This window comes from Manis pentadactyla, chromosome 10, assembly GCF_030020395.1.
Source record: "Manis pentadactyla isolate mManPen7 chromosome 10, mManPen7.hap1, whole genome shotgun sequence".
NCBI lineage: Eukaryota > Metazoa > Chordata > Mammalia > Pholidota > Manidae > Manis > Manis pentadactyla.
Window position 1 is genome coordinate 87,970,589 of NC_080028.1, and position 15,911 is coordinate 87,986,499.

Below are 15,911 nucleotides of genomic sequence, written 5' to 3' on the forward strand. Positions count from 1 at the left end.
CTGGGTGGCACTGGCAAGTACCCCACCACAAGAAGTGGCCCAGCTGGGGAAACCTCTTCGTCCTTGTGGCCTGACACTCTCCTGTCCCACTCAGAGTTACTGGGGCTTCCAGGGCCATTGGCCAGAAAGACTCTGCCACATAAGCAACCTGCCCTGGGAAGTCTGCTGGCTTGAGACTACCATACTGGCCTGAAGTTGACCTTGCACTGGGCCATCCTAGAGAAACCCCTTCTGTCTCCTCAGATGGCACTAGCAGAGCTCAATGGGATCCCAAGCATAATTACACTGAAAAGGCTTTGAAAGTTAAGCTACATTTGCTTTTCACAAAACCACAGCACACAAAAGTAGTCCAGGACCTTAATGCCCAATCTAAACTAAGAAATTGCCTGCTGAAATAAAAGAATCAAACAAGATCTACCCCTAATATAGAAGATAAAATGTCTAGATGCAATAAAAAATCATACCTGCCATACCAAGAATCAAGAAAATCCCAATTTAAACAGGAAAAGATAATGAACTGACACCAACAACAGATAGATGGATCAGACGGTGGGATAATCTACAAGGATTTTAAAGCTGCTGTCAAAAATGCTTTAGCAGTCAGTTACAAATTCTCTTGAAACAAATGAAAAAAAAAATCTCAGCAAAGAAATATAATTTATAAAAAGAACCAAGAGGGAATTATAAAATTGAAAAATACAGTAACAGAGGCAAAATACTCACTGAATGGGTTCAGTAATAGAGTGGAGATAACAGGATAGAATCAGTAACTTCATTGATATACTGGAATGATCTGTGAACAGGACAAATCATTAGAATTTATCCATTAACAGCAGAGTGAGCAAACCCCAAACTAGATAACCAGAGAAGTCAAAACACTTAAAATTAATGATCTGAACACTAAAAAGGAAAAAAATCTTGGAAGATGTTAGAGATAAGCAATGTATTAACATCAATTTGACATCAGATTTCTCATTGGAAGTCAGGGATACCAGAGAGAAATGGTACACGCTTTTCAAGTGTTGAAAGAAAATAACTGTTAACCATGAATTCTGTATCTGGCAAAAGTATCCTTCAAGAATGAAGATTAAATAAACACATTGTCAGATGAAAGAAAATGGATAAAATTTGTTGCTAACATGTGCTTTTGAAGATAGCTATAGGAAGTTTTTCAGATCTAATGGTATGATTAAAGGAAGATTCTTGGAGCACAGGTAAGGAAGAAAGACTGATGGAAAGAGCAGAAATATGGGTACTTAGAGTTGATGATCATTTTCCTCATGACTTTCATAAATCTTATTTGATGAGTGAAACAAAAAGTCTAGCACAGTGTGGTACTCAGGACAAGGATATTTAAAAGAGGGAAAGTGCTATTTCCACATTTCAGATGAGGTGGTAAAATTTGATACTAGTAGTCTGTGTTAAGTAATGAATGTATATTGTAACACCCAGAACAGCCACAATAAAAGCTATGCAAAGAGATATACCCTGAAACACGAGATAAATTAAGAGGGAATCCTAAAAATATTTAAGTAACCTGCAGGAAATCAAGAAGAGTAACAGATAAAAACCAGAGGAAACAAGCAGGAAATAATAAAATAGACTTAAGGGCTAATGTATCAGCAGTTGTTTGAAGTATAATATTCTAGATATACCTATCAAATGATACAGATTGGCAGAGTGGATAAAAAGAAAAAAATGACCCAAATATATGATGTTTACAAGAATTCAGTAACATAGGTAGGTTGAAAATAATAGAAAATATATACCATGGCAACAGTGATCCACAAAGTAGGACTGCCTGTATTTATATCAGATTAAGTAGGCTTCAGAGCAAAGAAAATAACTAGAGACAGAGAGCAACATTTCATACTGATAAAATGATCTATCTGCAATAAATGAGGCTCAAAGTAAATCAAGAAAAAACTGACAAAGTTGAATGGAGAAATTAAAAAAAAATCCACAGTTGGCAACTTCAAAACACCTCAGCAACTGCTAGAACTATTAGACTGAAAATCACAGGGATATAGAAAATATGAACAACACACTTAATCGAAGGATCTAATTGATATACATAGAACACTCACCCAGCAACAGAAGAATATGCATTTTTTTTGAGTGCCTATGAAACATTCACCAAGATAGGCCATAAACAGACCTCAGCAGATTTATAAGAATTGAAATACAGAGTGCGTTCTCTGACCATAATAGAATCAATCTAGGAAACAATAATAGAAACAAAGGAAAAGCTCTGAATATGTGGAAATTAAACAGCACATTCCTAAATAAGCCATGGGTCAATGATGAAGTCCAAAGGAAATGAAAAAAATGCATAGAACGGAATGATAATAAAACATACAGTATATGGGAAGCAGTGGTTCAGAGGGAAATTTACAGCAATAAATGCTTACATTAGAAAAAGATCTCAAGTCAGAAATCAATGGCAGTCTAAATAAATGTAAATTGAAATTGAATTCTAAGTCAAATTTAAATAAAATGTTCATAGATTGGATTACTTAGTATATTAAAATGCCACTTTCCCCCAAATTGATCTGTAGGTTTAATGCAGTTTCTATTAAAATTAAGTATTTAATTAGATAAGCTTATTCTAAAATTTATAAGGAAAGGCACAGGCCCTACAATAGTTTAAACAATGTTGAGGAAGACTAAAATGGGAGGAATTATAAACCCTGATAATGTAACTTACTGTATTTCTACAGTAATCAGGAAAATGTGATGTTGGTGGAGGGGTGAACAATCATATGAAAAGAATGGACTAGAGATTTCAGAAATAAGCCCACTTAACTGAATTTTTACAAAGGTGCAAAAGCAATTCCTTTAAGGGAGGATAACCCTTCCAACAAATGGTTGTGGGGCAATTAGACATCCATAGGCAAAACCCCCAACCCCCACCTCTCCACCACCACAAAATCACACACACTAACAGTGGACACATACACACACCAAAAATTATGTTAAATTGCATACTTCATAAAAATTAACTGAAAATCGGTCGTCAACTTGAATCTAAAGTGTAAAACTATAAAACTTTTAGGGAAAAAAAAGCCTTTCAAAGGAAAACATGCCATCCTTCTCATATGTTTGTGTTCCTGTCCTTTTAGCCCTTCAGTATTTGATTTGGACATCACACCTCTGGGAAGTTCTCACTGGTCCTGCAAGCTGTTCGGGGTTGTCATCTGTCCCATGGGCTACACTAACAGCATCATGGACATTGGTCTTTTCTTGCCTAGCATCTGAGCTTTCTCTTGTTTGGGGGAATTCCCTGTAAAATGGGCTTTGGTGTGAGGGCCCACTGCCTGCTACAGAAGCTAAGAAGAGAGGTACTGTTTCCTGGTACCATGCCCTGGCAACCTAGGTATAAAAATATCACTTTGGATAGTTACTCTTTTCAGCACTAGACTGTGATTATGGAATGAGTGATGGGAAGGCACTGGGGCATTGAGGATTCAATTTTGTGTGGGTGGCAGCAGCATCTGATTCTCAATGGTGGTGCTGGTGATGGTCTCAGAGTGGTGGCATCTGTGTGATGTCTTCTGAGGGACTGAGTGGTGGTCCAGCTGCCAGTCTGCTTTCTTCCTGCCTTTCTAAAGATTGTATGAGCTATGAGATCCTCTCAAATTCCTTTCTGTTTAGCTAGAGTCAGTTTCTGTTGCCTGCAAAAGAATCTTGATCGATCAATCAACCTATCATATTTTCCCTGCTTACTTCCATATCCTCACACCAGATCATGGGTAGGGGCTTTGTCTTATTCATTACTGTACATTCAACACACAGTGTGCTTGAGGTATATTAACTTCTCAGTAAGTAATGAATGAAATGTGGAGGTCTTCAACTCTTTTTCTCTGTTGGCACGATATATAGTGGTAATCACTTTGTGACTTTAGCATTTGGTGGACTTTTAGTTTTCCGTGTTATGTACAAGACTTGAAAATTTTGTTTGTCTTCTTAGATATTTTACTGGAAACATGGAAGAGAGTTTGTAGGCATGGTTATCCTGAAATATTTTTCCTTCACTCCTTTTTTTCTTAATATAAGTACTTGTGAGATGGAGGGGAGCCCCTTTTATCAGGACAAAAAAGACTGTGATCAACTTAACAGTAACCAAGCTGGTGGATTTCATGTAATTTTCTTCCATTGTGGAACAGCGGTATAATGTTTGTACACTGATATATATGTCTATGTGTGTGTGTGTGTATATGTATGTGTGTGTATATGTATACATATATGTATATATATGTATATATGTCTGTGTGTGTATACATACACATAAACACCTGCTTCCTTGTTTGTCTTTCCTGTTGTTAACTCCCATCATACTTAGGTTCAAAATTGCAGTCATCTTAGGTGACTTCCTCTGTTTTGCCCGTCTAATGGGAAATGCTAGTGAATGTCCCTCTTTAGTACCACTCCTTTCCTCCATTACTGCTATGAGACAAGTCACCGTGACATTTCTATCATAATCTCCTTACAGGCTTCGTTTTTTTCTGAGATCAAGTCCATGTTATATAGAGCTTCTTGGTAGATTCTGATGATAGCTCAGAAAACTTGATAGTATCTTGTGATTCCAACCCTAAGTTGCACTGCAGTATTTCTTCAAATAACCCATTTTTGCTACGTTTTACCACTCACATATTAAATTGTACTGTTTTTTTAAATAACCTCTCATATACATAATACTTGTCCCCTCAACAGTCTCAGTATGTTCAAATTCTGCCATTCAATTGACATAGAATATGCTCCCTTATCCTGAGCATAAGAATAAGGGAGTAAGGATGCATTCCCTTCTCTACCCTACCTTAGTCAAAGTGGAAACACTGTTTCATATGAGTGCCACCCCTCTTATTTAGGAGTCTGTCTTATCCATCCCTTGGCATTATATATTATTGTGCTAATATTATTTGAGGCAGTTGTGTGGAATTGAAAATGAAAGCATCAGTGGTCCTCCCTATAGAGCTTTCAGAGTTAATGAATCATAGGTTTATTTCATTGGGGTTTAGAAAATGCAAAACAATACCAAAGCCTACTATAATGCTATAATTTTCTGCATCGTGCAGATACAGTAAGGTATTTATGGTTTTGAAACAAATGGTTTCTTCATTAAAAATGATGTCTTGGTGTTTTGTTTCCTTGCTTTGAGGATTTTATTCAAATTATCACTTGTTTTTTTACCTTCATAGTCAATGCTCCGAGGGAGAGGAGGTTGTTATAAACATACATTCTATGGTATCGAAAGCCATCGTTGCATGGAAACTACCCCGAGCTTGGCATGTGCAAATAAATGTGTCTTCTGTTGGCGGTAAGTAAAAATAAATGGCCATGGTGATCAACTCTGTAATGGGCTGTAATAGTTTCTGGCACCACTACATTCAAATTCAAATTTACCTAAAACTCTGCTGTTTCTGTACTCAACCCCCTTTCCTATTCCTAATATTATATATTTATGCATGTGGTTGTTTTTCTTAGCCAGTTTAATCAGGGTCTTGCCAAGTTTTTGTCTTTTTGAAGACTTAGATTTTAGTTTTGTGAGTGTTCTCCATTATATCTTTGTTTTCTTATTCTTTACTCTTTTTTTTCCTGTTTTTTTCCTAACTGAAATTGTACCATTAACTCATGAATATTTAGTCTTCTATAAGCCTTTAATTATAAAATTCCCTCTACTTCTTTACATTCCATAGGTTTTGATTAATTATTATTCAGTTGTAATTATCTCCCAATTTCCATTATGGCTTTGTAACTCATGGGTTAGAGAAGTATGTTACAAATTACACATAAATTAGAATTTTGGGATTAGATTTTTATTAAATTTCAATGAAATTATATTATTGGTACTGTACATGGTTTCTAGTACTAATTTTAATTTATTGAGACATGCATATGCCATATGTATTGTCAAGTTTAAAAAATCTGTCATATCCTCATGAAAAGAGTGTTGCGGGTTAATAAAACAGTAATAAAATCTATTCTCTGTTACTAGTTATTTGTCTGTTTTATTATTTAGCAATCCTCTTTATCCACTATAATGCTTTTTGCTTAATGTCTGCATTTTCTGATACTATAGATTTCTTTTGGTTACTAATATTTGCCAGGTCTTTCCTTTTCCTTTCTCTTTGTAACATCAAACTTTATGTGCCCTTGCATTCATTTTTTTATTTTGGTATCGTTAAAATGTACAATTACATGAGCAACATTGTGGTTACTAGATTCCCCCCATTATCAAGACCCCACCACATACCCCATTACAGTCACTGTCCGTCAGTGTAGTAAGATGCTATAGAGTTACTACTTATCTTCTCTATGCTATACTGCCTTCCTCGTGACCCCCACTACATTATGTGTGCTGATCGTAATGCCCCTTATTTCCCTTCTGCCTCCCTTCCCACCCACCGTCCCCAGTCCCTTTCCCTTTGGTAACTGTTAGTCCATTCTTGGGTTCTGTGATTCTGCTGCTGTTTTGTTCCTTCAGTTTTTTCTTTGTTCTTATACTCCACATATGAGTGAAATCATTTGGTAATTGTCTTTCTCCGCCAGGCTTATTTCACTGAGCATAATACCCTCTAGCTCCATCCATGTTGTTGCAAATGATAGGATTTGTTTTCTCCTTATGGCTGAATAATATGCCATTGTGTATATGTACCACATCTTCTTTATTCATCTAGTGATGAACAAACACTTAGGTTGCTTCCATTTCTTGGGTATTGTAAATAGTGCTGTGATAAACATAGGGGTGCATACGTCTTTTTTTTGAGACTGGGCTCCTGCATTCTTAGGGTATATTCATAGGAGTGGAATTCCTGGGTCATATGGTATTTCTATTTTTAGTTTTTTGAGGAATGTCCATATTGCTTTCCACAATTGTTAAACTAGTTTACATTCCTACCAGCAGTGTAGGAGGGTTCCCCTTTCTCCATGCCCTTGCCAGCATTTGTTGTTCCTATTCTTTTTATGTTGGCCATCCTAACTGGTGTGAGGTGGTATCTCATTGTGGTTTTAATTTTCATTTCCCTGATAATTAGCAATATGGAAAATCTTTTCATGTGCCTGTTGGCCATCTGAATTTCTTCTTTGGAGAAGTGTCTGTTCATATCCTCCACCCATTTTTTAATAGGGTTATTTGGTTTTTGGATGTTGAGGCATATGAGTTCTTTATGTATTTCAGATGTTAACCCCTTGTCAGATATGTCATTTAAAAATATATTCTCCCATACTGTAGGATGCCTTTTTGTTCTGCTGATAGTGTCCTTTGCTGTACAGAAACTTGTTAGCATGATGTAGTCCCATTTGTTCATGTTTTATTTTGTTTCACTTGGCTGAGATGCATTCAGGAAAAAGTTGCTAATGTTTATATTCAAGAGATTTTTGGCTAGGTTTTCCTCCAAGAATTTATGGTTTCATGACTTATATTCAGGTATTTGACCATTTTGAGTTTACTTTTGTGTGTGGGCTTTGACAATAATCCAGTTTCATTCTCTTGCATATAACTGTTCAGTTTTACTAACACCAGCTGTTGAAGAGGCTGTCATTTCCCCATTGTATGTCCATGGCTCCTTTATCGTATATTAACTGACCATATATGCTTGGGTTTATATCTGGGCTCTCTAGTCTGTTCCATTGGTCTATGCCAGTACCACATTTTCTTGATTACTGTGGCTTTGTAGTAGAGCTTGAAGTCAGGGAGTGTAATCCGCCCCACTTTACTCTTCCTTCTCAGGATTACTTTGGCTTTTCAGGGTCTTTTGTGGATCCATATGAATTTTAGAACTATTTTCTCTAGTTCATTGAAGAATGCTTTTGGTATTTTGATAGGGATTCCATTGAATCTGTAGGTTGCTTTAGGCAGGATGGGCAATTTGACAATATTAATTCTTCCTATCCATGAGCCACAGGATGTGTTTCCATTTATTGGTATCTTCTTTAGTTTCTCTCATGAGTGTCTTGTAGTTTTCATCCTATAGGTATTTCACTTCCTTGGTTAGGTTTATACCTAGTTATTTTATTCTTTTTGATGCAACCGTGAATGGAATTGTTTTCCTGATTTCTGTTTCTGCTAGTTCATCATTAGTGTATAGAAATGCAACAGATGACTGTGTATTAATTTTGTATCCCCCAACTTTGCTGAATTCAGTTATTAGATCTAGTAGTTTTAGAGTGGATTCTTTAGGGTTATTTATGTACAATATCATGTCATCTGCAAACAGGGATAGTTTAACTTCTTCCTTGTCAATCTGGATGCCTTTCATTTTTTTGTGTTGTCTGATTGTCATGGCTCGAACCTCCAGAACTATGCTGACTAACAGTGGGGAGAGTGGGCATCCTTGTCTTTTTCCCAATCTTAAAGGAAAAGCTTTCAGCTTCCCTCTTTTAACTATAATGTTGGCTGTGGGTTAATTATATATGGTCTTTATTATGTTAAGGTACTTGCCCTCTATACCGATTTTGTTTAGAGTATTTTCATGAATGGATGTTGAACTTTGTCGAATGCTTTTTCAGCATCTGTGGAGATGATGATGTGGTTTTTGTCCTTCTTTTTGTTGATGTGGTGGATGATGTTGATGGATTTTCAAATATTGTACCATCCTTGCATCACTGAGATGAATCCCACTTGGTCATGGTCTTTGATCATCTTGATGTATTTTTGAATTTGGTTTGCTAATATTTTGTTGAGTATCTTTGCATGTATGTACATCATGGATATTGGTCTGTAGTTTTCTTTTTTGGTGGTGTCTTTGCCTGGTTTTGGTATTTGTGATGCTGGCTTCATAGAATGAGTTTGAAAGTATTCCCTCCTCTTCTATTTTTTGGAAAACTCTAAGGAGAAGGGGTATTATGTCTTCTCTAAGTGTCTGATAAAATTCAGTGGTGGGTCCTTCTGGCCCGGGGGTTTTGTTCTTGGGTAGTTTTTTGATTACCAATTCAATTTCATTGCTAGTAATCAGTCTGATAAAGATTTTCTGTTTATTCCTGGGTCAGTTTTGGAAGGTTATATTTTTCTAGAAAGTTGTCCATTTCTTCTAGATTATCCAGTTTGTTAGCATGTAGATTTTCATAGTACTCTCTAATAAATTCTTTGTATCTCTATGGTGTCCATTGTGATTTTTCCTTTCTCATTTCTGATTCTGTTGATGTGTGTAGATTCTCTTTTTGTCTTAATAAGTCTGGCTAGGGGTTTGCCTATTATGTTTATTTTCTCAAAGAACCAGCTGTCGGTTTCATTAAGTTTTTCTATTGTTTTATTCTTCTCAAGTTTATTTATTTCTTCTCTGATCTTTATTATGTCCCTACTTCTGCTGACTTTGGGCTTCATTTGTTCTTCTTTTTGCAGTTTCAATAATTATGAATTTGGATATTCATTTGGGATTCCTCTTCCTTCTTTAAATAGGCCTGGTTTGCTGTATACTTCCATCTTAGAACTGCCTTTGCTGTGTACCACAGAAGTTGGGGCTTTGTGCTGTTGTTTTCATTTGTCTCCATATATTGCTTGATCCCTGTTTTAATTTGGTCATTGATCCATTGATTATTTAGGAGCATGTTTTTAAGCCTCCATGTGTTTGTGAGCTGTTTTGTTTTCTTTGTACAATTTATTTCTAGTTTTATACTCTTGTGATCTGAGAAGTTGTTTGGTACAATTTCAATCTTTTTGAATTTACTAAGGCTGTTTTTTATGGCCTAATATGTGGTCTATTCTGGAAAATGTTCCGTATGCACTTGAAAATAATGTGTATCTTTTGGGTGAGGAGTTCTATATATGTCTGTTAGGTCCATATGTTCTAATGTGTTTTTCAATGCCTTTGTCTCCTTACTTATTTTCTGTCTGGTTGATCTGTCCTTTGGAGTGAGTGGAGTGTTGAAGTCTCCTAGAATGAATGCATTACATTCTATTTCCCCTTTTAATTCTGTTAGTATTTGTTTCACATATGTAGGTGCTCCTGTGTTGGGTGCATAGATATTTATAATGGTTATATCCTCTTGTTGGATTGACCCCTTTGTCATTATATACTGCCCTTGTTTGTTTCTTGTGACTTTCTTTGGTTTGAAGTCTATTTTGTCTGATACCAGTACTGCAACACCTGCTTTTTTCTCCCTATTAGTTGCATGAAGTATCTTTTTCCATCCCTTCACTTTTAGTCTGTGTATGTCTTTGGGTTTGAAGTGAGTTCTTGTAGGCAGCATATAGTTGGGTCTTGTTTTTTATCCATTCAGTGAGTCTGTGTCTTTTGATTGGTGCATTCAGAGCATTTACATTTAGGATGATTAATGATAGGTATGCACTTATTGCCATTGCAGGCTTTAGATTCATGGTTACTGCAGGTTCAAAGGTAACTTCTTACTATCAAAGTGTCTAACTTCAGTCACTTAGTATGCTATTACAAACACAATCTGAAGGTTTCTTTTTTTACCTCCTTTTCTTCCTCCTCCGTTCTTTATATATTAAGCATCGTATTCTGTACTCTCTGTTTATCCCTTTTTTTTAACCTTTTGTGACAGCTATTTTATATTAGGAACACTTCCATCTATAGCAGTACCTCCAAAATACACTCTAAAGATGGTTTTGGGAAGCTAAATTCTCTCAGCTTTTGCTTATCTGGAAATTGTTTAATCCCTTCTTCAAATTTAAATCATAATGTTTCCAGATAAAGTCTTCTTGGTTCGAGGCCCTTCTGCTTCATTGCATTAAACATATTATGTCACTCCCTTCTGGCCTGTAAAGTTCTTGCTGAGAAGTCTGATGATAGCCTGTTGGGGTTTTCTTTGTATGTGATCTTATTTCTCTCTCTGGCTGCTTTTAATAATCTGTCCTTATCCTTGATCTTTGCCATTATAATTATTTATGTCGTGATGTTGTCTTCCTTGGGTTCCCTGTGTTGGGAGATCTGTGCACCTAGATAGCCTGAGAGACTATCTCCTTCCCCACATTGGGGAATTTTTCAGTAACTACTTCCTCTAAGACACTTTTTATGTATTTCTCTCTCTTCTTCTTCTGTTTCCCCTATAATATGAATATTGTTACTTTTGGATTGGTCACACAGTCCTCTCAGTATTCTTTCATTCTTAGAACCTTTTTTCTCTCTGTACATCAGTTTCTTTGTATTCCTCTTCTCTTTTCTATTTCATTTATCGTCCTCTCTAACGTATCTAATGTGCTTTAAATACCCTCCATTGTGTTCTTGAACAATTGGATCTCCATCCTAAATTCCTTCCTGAGTTTTTGAATATTTTTCTGTACATCCATGAGCTTGTTAATGATTTTTATTTTGAAATCTTTCAGGAAGATTCATGAGGTCAGTTTCATTTGACTCTCTCTCAGGTGTATTCATAATTTTGCTTTTAACCAGGTTTCTTTGATGTTTTGTATTTGTATGTGGCACCTTCTATTGCCCAGAAACTCTACTCTCTGGAGTTTCTCAGTCCCTGGAGCAATGTTGGGGGTCACAGGGGAGCAGTTTTGGTGCCTGAGGGGAGGAAAGAGCTATTTCCTGCTTCCCACAGCTATGCCTGTCTCCACTGCTCGGACCAGTGTGCTAAACACACAGGTGTAAGCCTCTATGGTTTGTGTTTGCAGCTGCCGTAGGCAGTGGTTCCCTCTGCCTGGCATCCCCAGGGCAGGGATTGCTGGTTTGGGAGCCTGAATCAGGTGCATGCTTGCTAGATGGGTGGAAGACACAGCAGGTTGTGTATCACGGTGGGGTCCTTGGAGCTGTTTAGTCAGCTAGGGGGATCGAGCACCTGAATATCGTTTAAGCTCCCAAGCTGCTGGGCAGATTGCTCCCGGGAAATTTTGTCTACTTGTCCTTTCTCCTGAGCAGTAAGCTCTGTGCAATCCTTGCCCCTTTAGCAGCCCTCTTGCTTTTAGGAACTCTTTAAGACTGCCCACCCAGATTAGTTGGATATGAATCCCTGTTTTCGACAAGCAGCTGGAATCTCCGTCTCTCCAGGTATTCCGCCTGTCTTAGCTTTCCAACTGCACTAAACCACCAGAGCACCATGCAATGTAGGTTCCTGCTCCCAGAGCAGATCTCCAGGGCTAGGTTTTCAGCAGTCCCAGACCTCTATTCCCTCCCTGCTCTGTTTCTCTTCCTCCCACCTGTGAGCTGGGATGCGGGAAGGGCTTGGGCCCGTTGGTCACAGCTTTGGTACGTTACCCTGTTCTGTGAGGCCTGCTCTTTTCTCCTGGTTTATGCAGTCTGGTGCAGTCTTGTTTCTTCTTGCTCTTTCAGGATTAGTTGTATTAAATTATATTTTTGTAATAAATGTGGTTTTAGGAGGAGGTCTCTGTCTCACCTATCATGTTGCCATCTTTAATCCAATTCTGAATTTTTGCCATTTTAATTATTATATGTCTTGATGTTGTCTTCCTTGGGTCCCTTGTGTTGGGAGATCTGTGCACCTCTATGGCCTGAGAGACTATCTCCTTCCCAAGACTGGGGAAGTTTTCAGTAATTACCTCCTCAATGACACTTTCTATCCCTTTTTCTCTCTCTCCTTTTTGTGGTACCCTGTAATGTGAATATTGTTCCATTTGGATTGATCACACAGTCCTCTGAATGTTCTTTCATTCTTAGAGATCCTTTTTTGTCTCTGTGCCTCACCTTCTTTGTATTCCTCCTCTCTAATTTCTGTTCCATTCACCATCTCTTGTAATATATCTAATCTGTTTTTAAGTCCCTCTATTGTATATTTCATTTCAGATATGGAATTTTTTTTTTTTTGAGAGGGCGTCTCATATTTTTTGATCAAATGGTTGTTAACAACAATAAAATTCTGTATAGGGGACTCAATGCACAATCATTAATCAACCCCAAGCCTAATTCTCAACAGTCTCCAATCCTCTGAAGCATAATGAACAAGTTCTCACATGGTGAACAAGTTCTTACATAGTGAATAAGTTCTTACATGGTGAATAGTGCAAGGGCAGTCATATCACAGAAACTTTCGGTTTTGATCACGCATTATGAACTATAAACAATCAAGTCAGATATGATTATTCGTTTGATTTTTATACTTGATTTATATGTGAATCCCACATTTCTCCTTTATTATTATTATTATTATTTTTTAAATAAAATGCTGAAGTGGTAGGTAGATGCAAGATAAAGGTAGAAAACATAATTTAGTGCTGTAAGAGGGCAAATGTAGATGATCAGGTGTGTGCCTATAGACAAGTATTAATCCGAGCTAGACAAGGGCAATAAAACATCCATGGATGCAGAAGATTTCTCTCAAAACAGGGGGGGTGAGGTTCTAAGCCTCACCTCTGTTGATCCCCAATTTCTCACCTGATGGCCCCCCTGCGACTGTGCCTGTCTTAGGTTGTTCCTCCCTTGAGGAATCTTACCCGTCTCTGGCTAACCAGTCATCTTCCGGGGCCATACAGGGAAATGTAAAGTTGGTAAGTGAGAGAGAAGCAATATTGTTTGAAAAGGTTAGCTTTTTACTTCTTTTCAGATTTATGCCCTGTGGCTTCTATGCCCAGCATTTGTCTTGAGGTATCTTTACCACTTGGAAGAATAATGATACTCAGTAATTTTCGATATGAGGCACGAATTCTACTAAAGGGTTGTAATTAGGAAAGAAGAAGAAAAGCTATAGAAGTAGCAGATGGAAGAAAACATGGGAAGATTGATTATTTCTTTGACATACCTTCTTGTAGAGTAAGATAAGCATGTATAGGTTTTAAACTACTAATTAAGTTGCGTACATGCATTAACATGGAATTTTTAAATAATTGAATCTCTGTTCTAAATTCGTCCCTGAGTTCATGAATGTTTTTCTGTACCTCCATGAGCATGTTTATCATTTTTATTTTGAACTCTCTTTTAGGAAGATTGGTGAGTTCAGTTTCATTTGTCCCTTTTTCTTTTTCTGGGGTTTGTGAGATTTTGGTCTGAACTAGGTTCCTTTGACGTTTCATATTTCTATGTGGTGCTCTCTAGTGTCCAGAAGCTCTACTCTCTGGAGCTGCTCAGCCCCTGGAGTGATGTCGTGGGTTGCAGGGGAAAGGCGCTGGTGCCCTGGAGGAGGAAAGAGCTGTTTCCTATTTCCCGATTGCACTGCCTGTCTCCATTGTCAGAACCAGTGAGCAGAGCACACTGGTGTAAGCCTCTGCGCTTTGCACCTGTAATTGCCCTAGGCAGGGCCTCCATCTGGTTGGCCTGATGCCAGGGTACAGACTGCTGGTTTGCGAGCCTGTGCCGGAAGGCCAGGAGGGAGGCGCAGTAGGCTGCGTGTCACAGTGGGGTGTTCTGGAGCTGAGTAGCTAGTCAGGGGAATGGAGCGCCTGAAGCTCCTGATAGCTCCCAACCTGCTGCTCACAGCCTGCCCAGGCAACCTCGTCTACCTATCCCTTCTGTCGCGCAGCAAGCTCTGTGAAAACCCTGCCCCTTCAGCAGCCCTCTTTCTGCTATGAAGCCTCTCAGACCTCCTGCCTTTCCTTTGTCCCAGAGCGGCCGGTTGTGGATCCCTGTCCTCCACCAATGGCAGGAATCTTAGTCTCTCCAATTATTCCGCCTGTCTTAGCTTTCCAACCCCACTAATTTCTAGAGCACATGCAATGTAGGTTTGTGCTCTGAGAACAGATCTCCAGGGCTGGTTGTTCACCAGTCCTAGGCTTCCACCTCCTCCCCACTCTGTTTCTTTTCTTCCCACTGGTGAGCTGGGGTTGGGGAAAGGCTTGGGTCCTGCCAGATCAAGGCTTTGGTACTTTACCCTGGTTCATGAGGTCTGCTCTGTTTTGTCGGTGTAAGCATTCTGGTGCAGCCTTCTTTCTTGTTGCTGTTTTAGGATTAGTTGTATCAACTGTATTTTCCTATTATATGTCTTTTGGGAGAATTTCTCTGTCTCATCTCTCACATCTACATCTTGAATCTTCTCATGATTCATATTTTTGCAAAGGCTAGAGTTTGTTCTTTTTTATGGCCAAGTAATATTCCATTGTATATATGCAACACATTTTTATTCATTCATCTATTGATGGACATTTAGATTGCTTCCATATATTGGCTATTCTAAGTAATGATGCAGTAAATATAGGACCTCATATATATTTTTGAATTAGTAACTTTGTTTTCTTTGTGTGAATTCCCAGATGTGGATTTACTGGGTCATATGGTATTTCTATTTTCAGCTTTTTGAGGAACCTCTGTACTGCTTTTGGTAGTAGCTGGACCAATTAACATTCCTACCAACAGTGTATGAGGGAAGGTTCCTTTTTCTCCACATCCTTACCAACACTTACTTTTCTTATCTTGTTGATATTAAGCATTCTAACTGGTGTGAAGTGATATCTCATTGCAGTTTTGATTTGCATATCCCTCATGATTAGTGATGTTAAGCAACTTTTCATCTGTCTGTTGGTCATCTGTCTGTCTTTGGGAAAATGTCTATTCACGTCCTCTGACCATTTTTTTATTGGATTATTTGGTTTTTGATGTTGAGATATATGAATTCTTTGTGTATATTTTGGATATTAGCCCCTTATCAGATATGTCATTTGCAAGTACAGTCTCCCATTTAGTAGGCTGACTTTTGTTTTGTTGATAGTTTCCTTTCCTGTGAGGAATCTTTTTAATTTGATATAGCCCCACTTGTTTGTATTTGCTTTTATTTCTCTTGCCTAGGCAGACATTTTTTTTTCCCAGAAAAAAACTCCTAATGACGATATTCAAGAGTTTACTGCCTATGTTTTCTTTTAGGAGTTTTATGGTTTCAGTTCTTATATTTAGGTGTTTAATCCATTTGAGTTTATTTTTGTGTAAAGTGTAAGACAGTGATTGAATTTCATTCTTTTGCATGTAGCTGTCCAGTTTTTCTACCATCATTTATTTAAGAGACTGTTTTCCCATTGTGTATTCTTGCCTCTTTTGTCATACATTAATTGGCTATAGATACATTGGTTT

General features: G+C 37.7%; 1 protein-coding gene across 7 annotated transcripts in view; it reads left to right on the plus strand.

Moving 5' to 3' along the window:
• LOC118923724 (S-adenosyl-L-methionine-dependent tRNA 4-demethylwyosine synthase TYW1) overlaps nucleotides 1-15,911 on the plus strand; it is a 312,259-nt gene that overhangs the window by 112,495 nt on the left and 183,853 nt on the right. For all 7 annotated transcript variants that reach the window (XM_036907895.2, XM_057487213.1, XM_057487212.1 and 4 more), the window contains one exon: nucleotides 5,199-5,317. In XM_036907895.2, the coding sequence (XP_036763790.2) occupies nucleotides 5,199-5,317 (119 nt within the window). The remainder of the gene's footprint in view (nucleotides 1-5,198; nucleotides 5,318-15,911) is intronic.